At 43.4% G+C, this 19,098-nt stretch overlaps 1 protein-coding gene across 1 annotated transcript in view; it reads left to right on the top strand.

Moving 5' to 3' along the window:
* LOC108239949 (membrane-associated guanylate kinase, WW and PDZ domain-containing protein 2-like) overlaps positions 1–19,098 on the top strand; it is an 84,201-nt gene that overhangs the window by 44,883 nt on the left and 20,220 nt on the right. The window contains 5 exon segments of the mRNA XM_017423004.3: positions 6,231–6,455; positions 7,827–8,055; positions 10,108–10,187; positions 17,133–17,190; positions 18,816–18,937. Coding sequence (XP_017278493.1) covers positions 6,231–6,455; positions 7,827–8,055; positions 10,108–10,187; positions 17,133–17,190; positions 18,816–18,937 — 714 coding nt within the window.

The raw sequence follows: 19,098 nt of genomic DNA, 5'->3' as shown, positions 1-19,098 counted from the left end.
GTCAGGTGATGCTCAAGTAAACAAAGTTGAAGCCCGGGCCCGAGCAGAAACCCGGCGTTACAGCTTCCTCTCGTGGTTGTTGAGCGCAGAACATTTGGGTGGGTGTGTGCGTGTGTCAGCCAGTTCCACGTCACGTCTGTGCATCTCTGCTTTGCTACACTGTCAGGGATACAACTACAGATGGAGGATTTGCTGGTTCATTTCCCCAGAAGAAATGTTAAAAGCGGTTGAGCTCGCTCGCACAGTTTGTGTGTGAATGTGCGCGCGAAAGGGGCTACAGGCTTTTGTGTGTGTGTGTGTGTGCGCGTGCATTCCCTTCTTCCTTGCACGAGTTACAATCGTGTGTCTGCGGAGTCCTTTCCCCTTAACACAGAGCTTAGTTATGCCCGTTGGGGGAAGCTGTCTCTTTCTGGGTGGCTGCACTGGAGGTGCTGCAACTCCGTTTCTGATTCGCATTAAATTAAGAACGAGAAGACAAGGGACAGGGAGATCTGAGGTAAGAACGGGAAAAGAATGGAGCTTTCGAGTGCGTTGGGTTTGGGTGTCATGTCGGAGTAATAGAGTAGATTCAGATTTTTAGCGTTTGCACGAAGGGTAGGGTGTTTGAAAATTTGAGATACATTTAGCTGTTTTTCTTTCTTTAAGAACATAAGTACTAGTTGGGGAAAAAGGGCCTAGCATTCCTTTAAGGAATGCATATTACCTGCCAGACTGAGATCATCTGATGCTGACAAATCACATTTTGATCAAACCTTGAAAGTAACAGTATGTTCCGTCTCCTGCAGTATTGTGAAATCTTGTGTGATCTGTTCACACTTGGAGTGTATTCTGTGAATGACTGTCAGCTCTGTTTCTGTCCAATTCACTGAGATGTAGCCGTCTTTGTGTAGGCTAAGGCTGATTAGCTGTGGCCCCTAACTTGAACTGGGCTGACTCCAGAAGTTAATCAGTTGTAGACGACCGTCCAGTAATTACTTTCTCAGAGTTTCATTAAAATCCGTTGCGTGAGTCGTGAGATACTTCTGCTAATGATACAGACAAACAAGCGCAAGGGCAAAAACATTATCGTCCTGCCCTCACCTTTGGCGGCGGGCGATAATACCTTCTTTAAGTCGTGATTGCAGGAGGTTCCTTCGGAGGAACGTGCAGGTTTTTGTTTACAGACGCGAAGTTATGGTTTCACATACGTAAACGACTTCAAGCTAACCCGCACACTGACTGAATCATCACTTCTTTCAGTGCTCGTTTCGTGGGATACAGGGTGGATTATTGACAGCGTGATCACACACAAAGCTCAGAGTAAGAGGCTGTTGTGTGTCAGTGGCTTTTAAATCCAGCCGGACGGCGTTCTGTGCTGGCAGGCTGTTAGAGACCTCACTGCCTGGATGTGAGACAAGTCTCTGAGCTCAACGAGATGATGATGGAAGGAGTGAAGAAGTGCTGGAAACTCATCTTCCTCAACCTTTGTTTCAACGGGAGCATTAACACCGCCCACAGGCCAGTACAGCAGTACCATTAAGACCAGGCCTGCACAATGTTAGGAAAATGTGATTATTGTCAGTTGCAATAAACTCCCTCTTTTTCTCCTGTCATCGCGGCGTTCTCGACACTCTGTAGTGTTCAGCGTTTAGCTTCAGCGTTCTTTGAAGTCGGCTGTAAGCATTTAGGATACTGAGGATCCATCTGATTTCCAGAAATAATTTATTTAACTTTTATTTAACCATATTTAAATGTCATTGAGATTTTTAAAAAAATCTCCTTTTCAGGAATGCCCTGAGAAAGACAAACAGCAGAACGGGTTACAAGAAGTTACAATAATCAAAGCAAACACTTCCATTTAAACATCCATCCATTTTCTTTACCTGCTTCTCCTCTCCGGGTCGCAGGGAGCTGGTGTTTGTCTCCGGCCGTCACTGTGTGAGAGGCTGAGGACACCCTGGACAGGTCAGAAGTCCATCACAGGGACAGAGAGACAAACGAGACAAACCATTCACACTCTGATTCACACCTAGGGACAATTTTAGAGTTACCAATTAACCTAACACTCATGTTTTTGGTCTGTGGGAGGAAACTGGAACACCCAGAGTTAGACCATGTGAGCTCAGGGAGAATATGTAAACTTCACCCAGAAAGACCATAGGCCGAGAAGCGATCCTGTGACCTTCTTGCTGTGAGGCGACAGCTCTAACCGCTGCCCCGCCATGCTACCCCCATACAAACGTAAACAGCATTTTTATCAACATCAAAATTAGTCGAAACATCTGCAGCCAGATGTGCCTCCAAGTCTTTAAGAAGTCCTTCAAAATAAGAGACCGTATCTTTCATTTTCAGGGTACTTTGCAGGATATTCCAGGCATTAGGCGCAGCGTATTAAATCCCTTTTTTCCAAGTCTGCGAGTAGTCAGACCATCCAACACAAGCATGTAGCAGACAGTGGTCTCCATGATAAATAAATTATTATTGGCATCCAGTTTGGCTTTTCAATTTATTGCTATAATTTGCAATATTGACACTGTTCAGTCTTATATTGCAGTGGTGATAGATTTTCGACATATTTTGCAGCCCCAATAAAGAGTGGTGTAAAACCACCACAGAGCAGAGCGCTCCATGCTTTGAGCAGCGACTCGCCGCCGCACGAGCCTCATGTGATGTGACTGCTGCTGCTTCCCTCTCATGCGTCGTTTAATCTCCAAGATATCGCTCCATCAAACGAGGACCTCCCAGAATGTTCAGCAGCTTCGTTCCCCAGGCTCTCATGGACGAGATAAATAAGGTTTGTTATGAAGACGTGTGTGTTATTGGAACTGAAATGACAAATACAGTCAGCTTGGTAGTTATGTTGTAAAGTTTAGTCCATGAAAGAGAAAATGTTTCGCCACCGAAGATAAAAAGCGCAGTGGTAATGAACGTCTCGAGACGAAGACAGCTTCTGTCCCCGAGCAGACGGCTTGTGGTGTCTTCTTCAGTTTTACACTGTCGCTCCGTGTTCAAGGACAGGACACCTGTGGACTCGAGGTGTTTTAGAGCGTAGATGCTTTTTACCTCAGGCTCAGGGTCACCAGGGCTCTGAACCGCTCTGCTAGCAGTAAATCGTGCTGAATCCTGTGATTTTTCACAGCTAATAAAAACGTCTCTGAAAGACTAAAAGTGGCAGTGAAGGAGACCAAAAGGAGTGCTGCTCGTGTTGTTTGTGCGAGGCTTCAGCTCATAACAGCTCGTCATCACGGCTGAAGGTGGGTCTAACTTCAGGCCCGTCAGGCAGTCAAGTTGTTGCTCTGAAACCGGCGTGATTCATAAAGGACCCGAACATCTCTGAATGTGCTTCATGTTCCCAGCAGCAGCTCATCTGGTCAGCTTAAAGCTCCCACAGGTGTGTGTGTTTGTGTGTGTGTGTGTGTGTGTGTTTTCTGCTTGGGCAGCGCCGTGCTTTGATCTTTTGGTTTGAGAGCAGCAGGACAAATGAGAAATGGGCTAACCGAGGAAATGAAAGCTTCAAAACATCTCCTGTGTGTTCATTTGTCTGTAGTGTTAGCAAAATACCTCATGAACCACTGAAAGGAAACTGTCAGAATGATAAATGGACGTACATCTACAACTGATGAGTCTTTGGAGTCGACCCAATTCAAAATGCCACAGCTAAGCAACCTTAGCTTCAACCTGTTAACTTTTACAGATATGTTTGCAGCAGAGAGTCATCCTCAACACATCTTCTGAGCGCTTGGAAGATCTCACAGCAGCTGTAACTTTCCTCCTGATCCAAAAAAAAACAAAAACAACTGGACTTCTGTTCTGCAGCTGAAGGCGTTTCGCTTCTCGTCTGTTTAGGATCTTAATCTCTCCAATGAGAAGCGAAGCGTCTTCAGCTGCAGAACAGAAGTCCAGTTGTTTTTGTTTTTGTTTTTTCGGGTTTACCGTGTCTTGGATGACTGAGAATCTACACCAGCATCTGCTCCTTATCAGCAAAAGATGATCTTAGATTAAAACTCTGGCATGAAAGGAGTGCTAGGCCTTTAAATGCATTTCTTCCTCATCCATGAACATTTATAGGTGTAATTCAACACAGATGAATATGTGGGGACAAAAATGTCCAGGAAAGGCAAAGCAAAGACGTTTGTCCAGCGTTGGACTGACCCCAGGTGGCTCCTCTGCGAGCCGACGTCCTGTTCCGCCTCGTGAACCCTCCGTCCAGGACAAGTCCTCGTGTGAACCACAATCCCTAGAAAATGCTCCTAAAATAAAACAAAGATAGTGGTCAATTAAAACAAAAAGACAAGCTCAAACAAAAGATTTTACTATATATTTACAAAGGACCAAAGTCAAATATTAGAAAGTTTCTTCCATCTCAGTGGACCACAGGGAAAAAATATTCCTTCTTTTAGGGTTTAATTTGTATTTTGTGAAGATTTAAAGTCTGTTTTTGATAAGCTGAAGAAGCAAAGAGGCTTCAGATTCTAATGATAAAAGAAAGTCACATTTATTTGGTTCGCGGAGGAACCCAGAGATTTTTAGTTATTCAGATGAACTATAAACCTTTCCCTCTCTTGTTGCAGAGACCTGAAAGCTGCAGCCCTTCTTGGTCTTTTGAAGGCTTGTCAGTTGAATGAATTGAACTTGTGTGAAAAGTAAAAGTTCTAACAGCAATCTAGCATACATTAAAAACCAGGAGAAGTATTAATAGTTTTGCATTCGGCCGTTAAAGCTCCTACCGTGGTGTTCGATGAACACTAACATGCAGAGAAGTCCCTTTTCTCACAGCTGTTGGACATTTCTGTTGTCCACTTCACCGTTTGACTAAGTAAAGTTACCTTTGTTGGAGTTTTTGTGAGGGAAAAAAAAGTCTACAAGTGCTTAACAAAAGCCATTACATAAACCCACACACGAGCTGAATGCAGCTTTTTAACAGTTTGATGCAAGCAGACAGATTTTTTGCAATTTTAACCAAAAGTCAAAAGGTTCTCCAATAAGAACAGATCTCTGTTTTAGAGAGGACACCTTAAAGATGCTCTCTGCTCTTTAGGATCCTCAGCATTTCTGGTCAAACCCACCCTGCCCTCGAGTAAGTGTGGTCCCTCCCCCTGACAGTGTAATCATCACTCTCTGAGCTCGCCGCGCCGCGCCGTGCCACGCCACGCCGTATCTGTCCAAAGCAACAGTTAAAGAAAAGTGAGATTAATCAAGAGGAGCAGACAGCTGGTCGGGGCTTGGAGAGTCAGCAGACTAGTGAGTCAGAAAATGTAGCTCTGCAGCAAAAGTTGGATTTAACCCAGAGGTGCTTTGGAGAATAAGACTCACATGAGCAGAGTTCATTTGTATCCAGTAAATTCAAACTTGTGTGTTCGTTTGGGTGTCTGTTATCAAAAATATCTGGTGAACCAGAGGGTAAGATCTTATTTAAACTGGCAAAAAAAAAGAGCTGACCCAAACGGTACCAGCTCTGTTCCTCCTCATCCTGAGATGATCTTAGACTAAAAGGCGGTGGGCGATACGGCTTTAATAAAAAAAAAAAGAAAAGGTTTTCCGGCTCAAAACAGCAGTGAAGGGAGGGTTGGAACCTGGAAGTGTGAGCTGCTGTCGTTTTGTGCCTGCAGTTTGGATCCTCTCTGATATAACACGCTGCAGAAGAACGTGAGGTGTTGAGTAAATAATGACTGGAAGATAAAGAATCTGGTTTTCAGCTTGTCGTATCAAAGATTATCCTCTGATTCACAAACAAAACAAAGGGATGGAAGCAAACGTTTTGATTTCCACCTGGGGGGCTGAATTTTGTTCTCCCTTTCAACGTCCGTTTATGTAATGTCATATTTCCTTTTATCTTTTCTTTTTTTTATCCTCCGTACAAAAGAGTCCGTTTGAATTGTAGCTGATTGCTTGGTGAACCAGGTTGTTTTGTTTCTGATAAACTGGCTTGTTTGTGTGAATAAACGTGTCTGGATTCAGTCTGTTTTCCACTAACTGGGATCACTGATCCTAGTTTCTTCCTGAAACATGAGCCAGCAGGTTTGGCAGTGTTGATTGGACTTACTGTATTTATGATAAGTTACCAGACAGTAGTTCAGCCTAGTTATCTGCGCTCCGCTCTGTCTAGACAGCCCATTCTTCGCAATTTGAAAGGCATTAATCTCGTCAAAGCCACGAGCCATTCAGACCTGCAGTTACATCACCTCCGCGTGCTTCCAGTCGGCCTCTAACGCCGAGGTCGCCGCGCCTCCCTGTCCCCTCTCTGCCCTCAGATAACTTCTACGGCACGCCAAAACCTCCAGCGGAGCCGTCCCCGGCAGCCCCTCCTCTGAATGTGAGTGAGGCCCTGCTTCCCGGAGCCCGGCCCAGCGCCCAGGGCAAGAGAAAGAGGAACCAGTCGGTCAGCAACATGGAGCAGCGCGCCAGCATGGAGCCGCCCGAGGAGGAGGAGGAGGAGAGCCCGGTCGTCAACGGCAACGGGGTGGCCATCACGCCAGGTACTCTCGTTGTTTTTTTTTCCCCTCACCTGGCAGCTGACGTGTGCAGGTGAGAGTAAAACACGGTTCTGGGTCTGCTGCCGGTTTGATTGGAGCGAAGCTCAGAAATGAGCCTTTTCTCTTCCTGTTTACTGAAGTAAAAGAAATCCAGTTTCTTCTTCTCTTTCAGACCAGCTTCATGTGTGCGTCTCTAAAACCAAACTGCACCCTGAGCGCTTTTTACAAATGTTAACAGCCTCTGCTTACATGGGTGTGAACTACAAAGGTTAGCCTTATGTAACAGACTGAACAGGGGCACCTTAATGTGTCCATTTTTAGTCCCTGGCTGGAGTCTCATAAAGACTTTTGCTCTCATCTGTCTGTTCTCTCATTTCTCCGTCTCTCTTGTTGTCTTTCTGCCAGTGGCTTTTGTCCTTGTTACTAATAATACCCCACCACTCCTCTCTTTCTCTTCTCTCTTTTGCCATCTTCACCCTCCTGACCTCTGTTTTTTTTTGTTTTTTTGTTTTTTTTTAATTTATTCGTCCCCGTGGACGTGTCTTTGCTCTCCTCTTCCGTTTGTCTTTGTGGTCCGTTGTCGAAGCGTGTCGTGTTTTTATTCGTTTTGTGTCACAGTTTTTTCAACTCTTCCCAACAAAAAGCCACAATAATCCCGATTAAAATGAGCCGTTCCCTAAAGATTTCAGACCAGCTTCCCCGTCTGATCATCGGGTGATAATGTCTTTGCTTGTCTCTGTGTTTGTCTTTTGTGTTAGCTAAATATCCCCTGAACCAATGGATGGATTTGAATGAAACGTTCAGGAAGTAATCATTAAGTTTGGAAGCCAGCCCAATTGAAGATGGATGCCCAGCTGGTTGACCTTTGACCAACACAAACGTGGCTACAATCCAGTCTTTGCGATGCTGCGTGACATCATGTTATTTGTAAGATTTAACCAAAGTGACTCTAACATGTGAGGTGATCTTAGCTTCAAACTGTGGCGGGTGATAAGCTTTCCGTTAGAGAGTGTCGGGTTTTTAACTTTAAAAAGATTCCCAACCTAAATTGCTCATCCTCTGCCTGAGCAGCCACCAGTTTGTCTCCTTCATCTTTCTGACTCAGGCTCTGACCCCTGGAGTTTCTGTCTTTCCCTGTTTCTCAGTTTCTGACGTTCCCGTGTTGTTGTTTTTTTTTTCTGCTCGTGCTGATTGTTCTTAGACTCCGTCTCTCCTCTCCTCCCTCCCTCCGTCTCCTGGGGGTTCGTGGCTCTGCAGTGGCTCGACTCTGACTCATCATGCATGCCGTGTGTGATGTGCACTCAGGTCTGCATGTGAGAATAACTCTGTGTTTGTGCGCCTTTTTTTTTTTGTTTGTTTGTGTGCGCTCCACAGAGTCGAGTGAACACGAGGACAAGAGCACAGACGCCTCTGGGGAGGTTGCGGTGGAAGGGTCCATCCAGGCCCCGGCATCATCTGAGCCTGCGACAGAAGGGGAGGAGGCCCCCAAATCTCCCTCCAAATCTCCCTCCAAAGCTCCAGATGTAGATGAGGAGGAGCTGGGTCCTCTGCCCGACAACTGGGAGATGGCGTACACGGAGAAGGGAGAAGTTTATTTCATCGAGTATGGGATAAATCTATATTATCTTTACTCCATGATCTTTATTATACTCCCAAAGGATGTCTTTGTATGAAGGTTTAAGACCGACTACTCATCAGTAAATGTGTACCAAGTGTGTTAGTTCACACCTCCATAATGTACTGGGTCACAGTGCCCAAGAACAGCAGATTTTAAAACCCCTGAGTGTGTAAATTTCTCCGTACCAACTAAACCAAACTATCAATATAGGTCAAATCTTTAGCAAGGGGAAGAAATGTTAAAGGTGAAAGAACTGATGAAAACGTGAGCGAGGAGTCAAACTTCTGATCCGTAGCACTGAAATCTGAAGATTATCGCCTCCATTCAGCCCTTCCTAACTCCTTTTAAAGGGATAGTTCAGTTCATTTATTTATTTTGGTGGGGTTGCATGTAAAACGTCAGAGTAAAGTCTGTGTTTTACCTGCAGTTGACGTCAGTCAGAGCGATCTCAGTTCAGAGCATCAAGGAGAAGTTCTAATGGAGTCAAGCTAGCAGCTGTTCGGACTGAGGGCTTTTTAAGACAGAGTTTAACCAAAATAAAACAACCCTAAAACCCCGTATCAGATCCTGTACCATCACTTCTGCTTCAGCCAGTGATTTAAAATAATGTCTGAGGTTAACGAGAGAAATGACATTTTCTGTGAAAAAGCAAAGTGAAGCTGAGATCTGCTGAAGAAGCTGAAACTGAGGTGTTAAAGCTAAAAGTAGCAAACACTAGCTTAAAGATAGATGCATGAAAACGCGAGCTAAAAGTCACAAAAGACTTGCTGAAAGAAGAAAAAAGCTCGCTGAAAGTTAAAAATAGCATTCGTAACAAAACGTTTGCTTGAGCCACTGTAACATTTTTTGTCACCTTGAATTGACCTTTCGCAAAAGGCCCCGTCCCCTTAGTTACTGTTGCTACACCGTTACATGGAGTGTTAGCGCATGTTGTGACAGGGACGGCTTGTATGCTGGTGCGTGTTGGTGACTCGTTTTGGAGCAGCCATATCCTCCACATCGAGGCGAAAGGAGAGAGCAGAACAATACTTGCCTCACCTCTGAGCAGACGTACGAATACTTGTTTGTTTTTGAGACATTCAGCTGAGAGTGAGGCCTTCTACACCGTTTTATCCACTGTAGACACCGCTCCAGTTGTGTTTTCGGCTTTGGGAAGAGAAAAAACACGACTCCCCCGCCCCTCGACAAACTCTTGGGATACCTACTGTCCGATTTACAAAATCCACAGGCGCGTCACTTCACCATCTCGGGGAATGTCAGACCTAGCTAACATCGTCATTTGTTTCAAAAGTTGATAATTTGTGTCATTTTTCTCCCTGGTTCTTCAAACTGAGATCACTCTGACTGATGTCTGACTTCTCATAAGTACTCCACCTTAAACAAAAAAAACAAAACAAAACCCTGAACTGTCCCTTTAACCTCGTTCTGCTGAAACGACAGCTCCGAATGTCCTCATCGTCACACCCTCACAAGGCGACGTTCAGAGGCAAACAGAAGCTGTGACTCTGTGGAGAAAAGAGTCGTTAAAACAAATGACCTGTTTGAAATGTAAGCGTGTCGGAGCTTCTAACACACTTTAAATTAGAATGATATATCTGGTGTGAATAAAATAAAAAGGGTTCGTGTAATGCACCCACTTTAACATCATGGTTTATGTATGATTGTGTGTAAATTTTTATAGCTCTGGTTCTTTTTGTTAAATAATTGATTTGACTTAATGCTGCTCATCAGACATGATATTCACACACACACACATGTAATTGTAAACCTTTGTGTGTGTGTGTGTGTGTGTGTGTGATATCCTGCAGAAGTCACTCTCCTCTCTCTCTTACTAATTAGCAGCTGGAGGCCAATTAGTAGATTAACGCACATTTAGTTTACCTCAGAAATCCCTGCACACACACGCATAAACACACGGGTCGGTGGTGTTTTTTTTTTTTGCACTTTCCGTCAGTCTCCATCTGACCTCTATCTGCACTTTCTCTCCCTCCCTCCCTCCCCNCCTCCCCCTCCTCCACACCTCTGCTTCTCCTGCAGTCACAACACCAAAACTACATCGTGGCTCGATCCGCGGCTCGCCAAGAAAGCAAAACCGCCGGAGGAGTGCAGGGAAGACGGTGAGTCTGAACGGGCCCGTTTGTTCTGCTAAAAGCTCCGGTTCGTGTTCGTCTGAGTCAAAGTCATCTCTGGGCGTTTGGAGGAGTGCGTGTTGTCTCTTCGGTTCCTGCTGTTTCTGCACCTGTTGTCTGCGGCGAACACGCCGCTCGAGCGTGTTTCTCTCCCCCTCCAGGAAAAGATCACAGAAATAACCAGCTGTTTGATGCGGGCGCCGCTAATCTCCCACTTCTCCAAAGGCCCTCGTTTAAAAAAATCAAGACGGGATAAACCGGATGGGCTACGTTTCTCCTGGTTTTGGTTTGGAGAGGTGATAATTAGCCAGGATAGGGAGGAAAACAGACCCTTTTTTTTAGTTCGAGCACGTTTTCATAAATTGAGTCAAAGCGGGGGTCGGGTCAGATGTTTTCATGAAATGAAAACAAACTATATTTGCAGCTCAAGATAATGAAGTGAAGTGAAGATTGTTTTACAAGTAATCCTTCTCTAACGTTGTTTTATAAACTCAAACAGAAAGTAGTCCCCAAGCAGCACAGTTACTATTTGTTTGGGTTTTTTTTTAAGCTGCTCACATAAAAAAATAAAAACAAGACTTTTTGAACACATCAGCATCAATCACTTCTTTACTTCCTGCACTCCTAAAAACACATAAACAGCTAGGATTTTGGGGCAAAAAACAAAGTAAATTTTATTTCCATAGCACCTTTCACCGACACAAACATCACAAAGTGCTTCACAGAGAAAAAAAACAAGTAAACAAAAGCAGCAAACAAACTAAGAAAAAGCCTGTCTGAATATAAATGGTTTCTTAAAAGAGTCTGTGCAGCGTGAGGGACGGTGGGGACGGTGGGGACAACGTTCCAAAGCCTCAGAGCCACCGGCTGAAGAGCTCAGACTCCACAAGTTGGAGGTAGAAGACCTCCGAGTTCCTTCGGGTTCTGGAGGCTCCAAAAGGTCCAGGATGTATTTGGGGGAGGTTCTGGTCACGAAGTGCCCTGTAGGTTAAAACTAACGTTATAAAATCACTCCTAAAGTGTCCGGGGAGCCAGGGTGAAGAGGCAAGAACAGGAGGTACAAAAAAAAAGGAAAGATGTTTCTAATTTCATGACTCCTTCCAGGTCTGGGTCCCAAACTCCTCCAGGAGCAGGTTTTTGTTTCGGCTGCTGGCTTTCAGGGTTAAAACTCGTGGCCGAGGCTCATTTATCTGTTGTTGTTTTCTTTTTTTTTTAACTGTAGTTTGTATCAAAGACTTTAGGATGAACGTGAAGTGAAACTAAACCAAGTGTAGTGCACGACATTCCTTCAAAAACTATGAGGTGAAGTAGGGAAAAGAAGAAACTCAACTCAAACTTCTAACCTTCATCATGATTCTGTCTGAACCGCACAGAGCAGTGCCTGATTTAAGTGCTGTGTCTCCCAGCATCGAGTCACCATCGTTGTTTCGCCGTTAGCTCAAACAGAAAACCTCAGAGTTCGCTCGGCTTTACGGGGAAACGTGAAGCGGCTGTGATCAGATCTGTCCCAGTGAACGTGTTAATGTCTGCTCTCCTGCTCCTGTTTTCTATCTGTTCGGGCTTCTCTCCTCTCTGCAGACCCTCACCCCCTCACCCCCTCACCCCGCATCCTCCTTCAGCTCAACTTTCAGCCTCCACCTCTTCCATTTTCTTCTCCCTCTCTCTCTCTTCCTTTGCCCGGTAAAAATCCGGACTGTGACAGGAATTCTAATAACACAACTCTGTGCTGCACAAAGTGGCTCCTCCTCCCTGGTTACACACACACACACACACACTGCGTCAGTCTTTAAAAACACGATTCACACGTGTTTGCCCTCGTCTTTTTTTCCACCATTTTCTGACACGATAGTTCCAGGTTTTCCAAGATTTTAAAATTTACAAGATTAGTGAAACTTCTGCTTTTTTTTTTTTTTTTTACCAATAATAGCTGTTAGATTTTAGGTTAGTCTGCAGCTGGCTCTACTTTCAGCTCCATTAAGATAATTATATCGGAAAACTATTTCAGACAATTTTTATTTCCTGCAGTATAATAAAAAACAGGATGTATAGAGTTTTGCAGATTCAATTAGAAAGATTTCATCAATTTTTTTTGCATCATAGAGCTTTAAAAAGCGGATATTTTTACACAAATTATATTGTTTTTCCACCTTTTTTTTTTTTGTTTTTTACTTATTTCTTCTCTGCACACATTTCCTGCATGTTTGCCTCTGGCAACAAACCAAAATAAGTTTCACACAAAGCGACGGGGAAACTGCCAAACTAAAAATCTGACTGAAGTTCTCTCAGCCAGCTTCGTCTCAGAGAAATCAGAGAACTGCTACGGGTTTCCTAATCGTTTCAGCAACAAAGTGTTGCTAAAACACCTGATAATTAATAATGTTTTTAAGCTGCGGCGCCGAAAGGACTCATTTAATGTAAACCTTGGCAAAACAACAACATTAAGAAGTATATGAAGTTTGCAATGTGGGCTTTCACCCATTTTTTTTTTTTTATGACCGTCCATCCATTTACCTGCTTCTCCTCTCCGGGTTGTGAGGAGCTGGTGTTTGTCTCCAGCCGTCACTGTGTAAGAGGCTGGGGACACCCTGGACGGGTCGCAGGTCCATCACAGGGACACATAAAGACAAACAACCATTCACGCTCTCACCTAAAGACGATTTAAGAGTCACCAATTAACCCAACACAGCTTTTAGTCTCTGGGAGGAAACCGGAGTACCCGTAGTAAACCCACGTGAGCTCAGGGAGAACATGTAAACTCCACCCAGATAGGCCGGGAAGAGATCCTGCAGCCTTCTTGCTGTGAGGCAACAGCTCTAACCACTGTTCCACCACTCAGTTAAACATGTTTTAATAAAGATTAGCTGTTTGATTTATCGCCTCTGTAGGTCTGTGGACACCTTAAAGTAAAAATGAAATAAAACCTCCTTAAAGTGAAGTTCAGTTTAATTTAAGTTGACATGCAGATGGAGAGAATCAGAGTTAAAGATGGAAGAAAACATGATGGATTTTGTTTTTTCTCTCGTGTGTGTTTCTGTAACTAAGCAACACACTGTCGCTCCCTGTTCTCACTAAGATCTGCAAACCCAATGTGAGTTCTGATGGATTTGGCACAGAACAGCCAGAATAATGACTATAAAAGTGGTTTGATTTTGTTCTTTCCTTTACAGCCAGGTCGTCTTTTGGGGATTCAGTGTCTGAATTCTTTGAGCGGCGGCTCCTGCAGGACGCGTCACATCCTCCCACCCAAACAAACCGGTCTGACGTTGTCGCCCGCTTTTCGTGGCGCTGATCAGCCAATCGAGCTGAAACGGCTACAACCCCGCCGAGGTGGTAGCTGAGGCTTTGCTTGCACGGCAGCGGGTGACATGCATTCCTCCAAGCCTCCTGTCGTTAATTTCCTCGTCCTGTCAGACGTTTCCTTTCTTCGCGTCAGCTGTTCTCCGGCTGACAGTTTAAAGGCGTTTTGCAGAGGTTTTTTGCTCACATTAGCAGGCTTGTAGTTTTTTCTCTAAATGATGAAATATTGATGGAAGGCAGGATGTCAGATTACACAAGAAGCCCGGATGAAATAATAAAGCGAGCAGGGAGCGTCAGGATGGCTGCTGGTTGAACGCCCCTCTGCCTGAAGGAGCTCTGTCCTCCGGCCTCCGGCAGGCAGCGAACATCCAGACGTCCTTCTTCTTTCTTCTTCTCCTTTTCAGTGCCTCCGTCTCGTTGGTGTCTGGTCTTTTTGCCTCACTTCTCTTCACGTTTCATCTCCTCATTTTCCATTCCCTTTGCCCTTGTTGGGTCTCTCAGGCTCCTGTCGCTCCCATGCTGCCTTTTGAGTGAATCTGAGAAGATGTTTGTTTTTGCTGAAGTATTATTACCAAAGTGCTCTCAGTTAAAAACCTTGAAGCCCTCTGTGATGTGTACGCTGAGGCTGACTCACAGTTTAAAAGCTTATCGCCGCAGATCTGGTTTCCTCGCAGCTGTTTTTTTTTTTTTAAATCTTAAAATATTTTGCCGCTGAACGTAATCCCTCGTCTCTTTTCTCCCACAAGAGGAGGGAAAGTTGATCAAGTGCTCTTCATTCCTAATTCAGGATTTGTGGTTTTATTTCAGCTCCACATTGTGTCCATCTGTGCAGCACCGTGGGAAAGTTGACTTCCTGTCCCTTTAAGACCCTCGTCCTAAAAGTTCATTTTGTTCTGATCGGTCATTATTTCCCTGACTTTTTCTTAACAAATTCATGTTATTTTCTGTGCAGTCACTCAATATGATAATGATCATTTATGATAATGTTGTTTTTGTTACATTTGGCTTAATGGGTCATGTTCTGGTCAAAACTTTAAGGATTATTTGACTAAATGCTTGAAAGAATACAAGCTGCCAGCCACGCCAACTTATCTGAGAGTTTCATTAAAATCTCACAAGATATTTTGCTAACAGACAGACAAACGAACACACAGACACAGGCGGTTACATGAACGCCCTCCTTCATGGTAATAATAAAAATAATGAATTAAGCCACGTATTCTGCCACGGCAGCTTGTGACCAAGCTGAAAAAAAGCTGGGACCGACGGGTTGGACCGGGAAAGAGATGGTTAAAAAACAGCTAATTCTGTCCGTCATCCATCCATCCATCCATCCGTCCATCCATCTGTCTGTCCATCATCCATCATCCATCCATCCTCACGTGTTCTGGTACCCTAACATCGCTCAGTCTTTAACACACTCTGTAAATATTCTCATATGAATGCTTAAAACACACAAACACCCTCTGTGTGTGTGTGTGTGCATTTCAGCGGCAGGAAACAGAGACAAGACACAGCCCTCAGCTCAGGCAAAAGACTTTCACTGGTGGTTTCCATGGAAACTGTCTTCCTTTCACATTAACGGGGAGGGCGAGGCGAGGCGACTAGCAGACGAGTTAGGCCGGCATTTAAGGTGGCCCGAGGACAGAGTGGTAGAACATTTAAGGTGGACTGAAGGAGTCTGAGTCCATCAGGCGCAGAGCGAGCTGTTTTAGCCGATGATGATGATTGAGGAGTGGACGCATTTCACCTTGGGCTGCACAGTCAGCACACCCCGCTGCCAAAACACACACACGAATTATTGATATGAAGATTACAGATCTGTCCATAATTACATTAAAGCATGAGGGATATTACTGTAAAATTGCTGTCAAGCAGAGCAAATTATGGTGAGAATAATGGGGCAGGTGGTTTACACACTGGGTTTAATCCCAGTTTTCTCAAAGATTCCTTTGAAATGATGCTTTAATATGAAGAATATCCTGCGAAGCGTCCTGGGATTAACTGATATTCACAACTAATGGTCTGAAATATAATTATTTTACTTGGAGTCAGAGAAATTTAGTCAGGAAGCCAAGAATAACCTTAAAATCTGCTGAACAAGCAGATTAAATGTCACCCAACATATAAATATATATATTTGTATTTACCAGGGTGTAAAAACACAAGCCTTTCCCATCTTGTTTTTAATTTATTCTAAATTACACGGTTTAAAAACAAATGCCTTTAATATCCAGCACAGTTATAACTTTTCTACAAATCCCAGCTTTTTATTAAATAAAATTAATTTCTATGAGCAGTTTAAACAAAAAACTTAACTAAAACAACTAGTCTTGGTTCAGTATTTGTTTGACTTCACTGATGAAAACCCATATCTGTGACGCACAAACTATTAATGTGTTCAAATAACAACAAAGTCCTTTTCTTAAAGGGATTTCTCTTTCGTCTTTATTATTTTCTGTTGTTTCAGGTAAAAATCTAAGTTGAATGAGTTCGAATGAGACAGGTAATCTACCTGCATTGAATAATTTACCAGGTTAAAATACTTTTTTTTTTTTACTGATAGTTTTTAAAGCTCAGAGTGAGAAATCAATTTAGTGCAAAACTTGAATGCCTGAAAAGTAGAAACCTTGTCAGTTCAGAGTCGGGAGGAACGAATCAGAAGCATCGCAGCAGAATTTGTCCCATTATCGTCCCTCGTCTCCTTTCAGCACTGAGGTTGTCACTTCCTGCCTGTGTGTGTGTGTTTCCCTAATAAGCTGAGGGTCAAACTGAGTCCTTGATGAGTCACCGGTACTTCTTTCTCTTTTTCAGTCCGTATGACACATCAGATTTGATCCACAGTCAGGTATTCTTTTAAATAAACATTGAAAGTACTCAGACGGCAGCGAGAGGAGAAAAGATGAAAGCTTCATGAACACCTAAAGGGGAATGCTGATTAGAAACAATTCATGTTTTGTATGTTTCTTTTAGGTGGGCAGGTAGTAGGCTAAGTGCTAAAGCAAACGTCTGGAACTAGAGCTCATTTGTACGTTTTGGCGTTCAATGTTTTTATCATGGCTGGGAGCTTCGGTTGGAAATTTTAGAAGTAAATCAAACGTCCGTGGCAGAGTTCAGGAACTTTATCTGTGCCTTGACCCACTTCCTTTGCAGCCAGAGGAGAGGTGATTTAAGAAAAAAATAAAATAAAAAACAGGAGTGGATGAAGAGAAAGGAGAGGTAGGCGAGGAGGAGATGATTAACAGAGCAGCCATGAAAGCCATTCAAGGCGAAAATAAGTGGGTGTGTGAGAGAGATGGAGAGAAAAAAACAAAACAGGAAGTAGTATGATGGAGGTATTCGGCCTTGAAGGATTTGTCTGCACAATGAAAAGAAGACAAAAGAAGGAAGGAAGAAAGGAAAGGCAGGATGTTGTTTCCCTCCCCTCTCTTTGAATTGACTCTTTGTTGAGATTCGTGTCTCGGTGAAGAAGCCAGCGGTGCTGATCGAAGTGTTGTCTGTGCATTAAAAGTCTCTTTGGGAGTGTCTGCTGTAGCTGTTGTCTCCCCTGAGTGGTTCTGTTCAGGTGCTGCCTTCCTTCTTCTGCTCCCAGCTCCAAACTGACTTCATTTTCTTTGGTCTGTTTCTTCCTCTCAGAGCTGCCCTATGGCTGGGAGAAGATAGACGACCCCATCTATGGCAGCTACTACGTAGAGTAAGTTTCCTCTGATACTCTGAAATAAAACCGGAAGTTCATGACTGTGGTTTAGGTATCCCATGGTACCCCGTCCCTTACACACTACTACTGCAAGGTGTGTGTTTCATGACCCATTTTAGTATTTAAATAAAACAGAAATATATGTTAATACTTTTACATATTATAGCAAGTAACTATATCCTATTTTAGCTCTCAGGTATCAGGACATAATGATTTTTAGCTTAGAGGATACTTAGCTAGACGTTAGCTAGTTGGCTACCAAACAGAGCATAGACATTACCTCATTAGCCAACTTACAGAGCGTAGCTACTTAGCATAGATATTAGCTAACTTAAATAGCATCACTAATTAGTTATGTTAGTTAGTTAGTCAGCTAGCTTACAGATCATAGCTAACTAGCTAGACATTAGCTCGTTAGCTAACTTGCAAAGCGTAGCTACTTAACATAGACATTAGTTTGTTAGCTAGCCTTCAGAGCATAGCTAATTAGCTAGATATTAGTTAGTTAGCTAGTTTAGCTAGTTTAGCTTGACATTAGCTATTCAGACTAATTCTCTAAATTATTCAATTCATTATTTAAGTCTTCTTCAGCTACGTAATTGACTGCTGATTACAGCTCAATAGAATCCCATTAAAAAAACAAAAAAAAACAAATCATCCCTTGAGAGACAGTACAGTCGGAAAAAGATTGAATAAATATGACTTGACTGAGAGGATTACCAGGAGAAAGCCTTTTATCTCTGAAAAGAACGTGGCAGCATGACTTAGGTTTGTAAAGCTGCATCTGAACAAACCTTTAGACTTCTGGGAGAATGTGCTTTGGACAGACGAGACCAAAATTCAGATGTCTGACTGTAACGCAAAGCACTACATACAAACAGCATATCAGCTGTTAATGGCGGCGGTGGTGGGCCGATGACTCGAGCGCATTGGTCTGGAGTCGACCACGAACTCCTCCGTAAACCAAACTAATCTGGAGTCAAATGTGAGGCTATTTATCTGAGGCTTGGCCCAAACCGGATGACGTAACAAGACAATGACTGCAAACACGGCAGCAAATCTACAACCGGATGTCTAAAAATAAATAAAGAATCAAGGTGTTACAACGGCCTGGTCAAAATAAAGACAATAAATAAACGTGACCCATGTAAAAGTCACAATCAGGTAGTTATCAATTTTAGTATTTTCAATATTCTCCTCCTCAGAAGCTTCAAAATGAGACGTACTTGGTTGAAATGTGACGATTTGTCTTCACAGTGAAGCCAAACGTTATACAAAGGGATTTCCCCTGAGGAAAGTGGTCAATTTCAAAGGAAGTTCTAAGGGGTTTTAAAACAAAGGGTTGTCTACGAAGACATACCTGTTAGAAAACTGATTTAAAGGTAGATTAGGAAGATAATATAAATCTCAAAGCAATATTTTCTGATTTGGACGGGTCACAAATATGTAACCTCAGTGGACTGAAGCAACTTTATAAATGACTACATTTAACACATTTCCTTCATTTCGTTTGGTTCACCTGTGTGATTTATTAGATTAAATGTCTAATCCAGAGTTGTGTCACAGTAAAGCGTTTGTTTGTTTGGGTTTATGTGATGTGTAACGACACGCTCTTTTCTCAGTCACATCAACCGAAGGACTCAGTTTGAGAACCCGGTTCTGGAGGCCAAGAGGCGTCTGGAGCAGCAGAGACAGATGCAGAGCCAGGGACTCTCTGCTCTGCCTTTACCCACGATATACAGAGGTAGGATTCTGGACGGGAAGCCCTTTACGCTCCGACGGAAGCTGGAAAAATGGGAAAATGACACGACTGCAAGGAGCGTAGCCCACTGTTTTTGTGCCAATATTTGCACGTGTGTTTAAAATAAAAATACAGTTCGTTTTGAATTTTCTGCTTCGTTTTCC

Source organism: Kryptolebias marmoratus, linkage group LG11 (assembly GCF_001649575.2).
Source record: "Kryptolebias marmoratus isolate JLee-2015 linkage group LG11, ASM164957v2, whole genome shotgun sequence".
Taxonomy (NCBI): domain Eukaryota; kingdom Metazoa; phylum Chordata; class Actinopteri; order Cyprinodontiformes; family Rivulidae; genus Kryptolebias; species Kryptolebias marmoratus.
The sequence above is the reverse complement of the archived record's forward strand: the minus strand, read 5'-3'. Positions and strand labels throughout refer to the sequence as shown.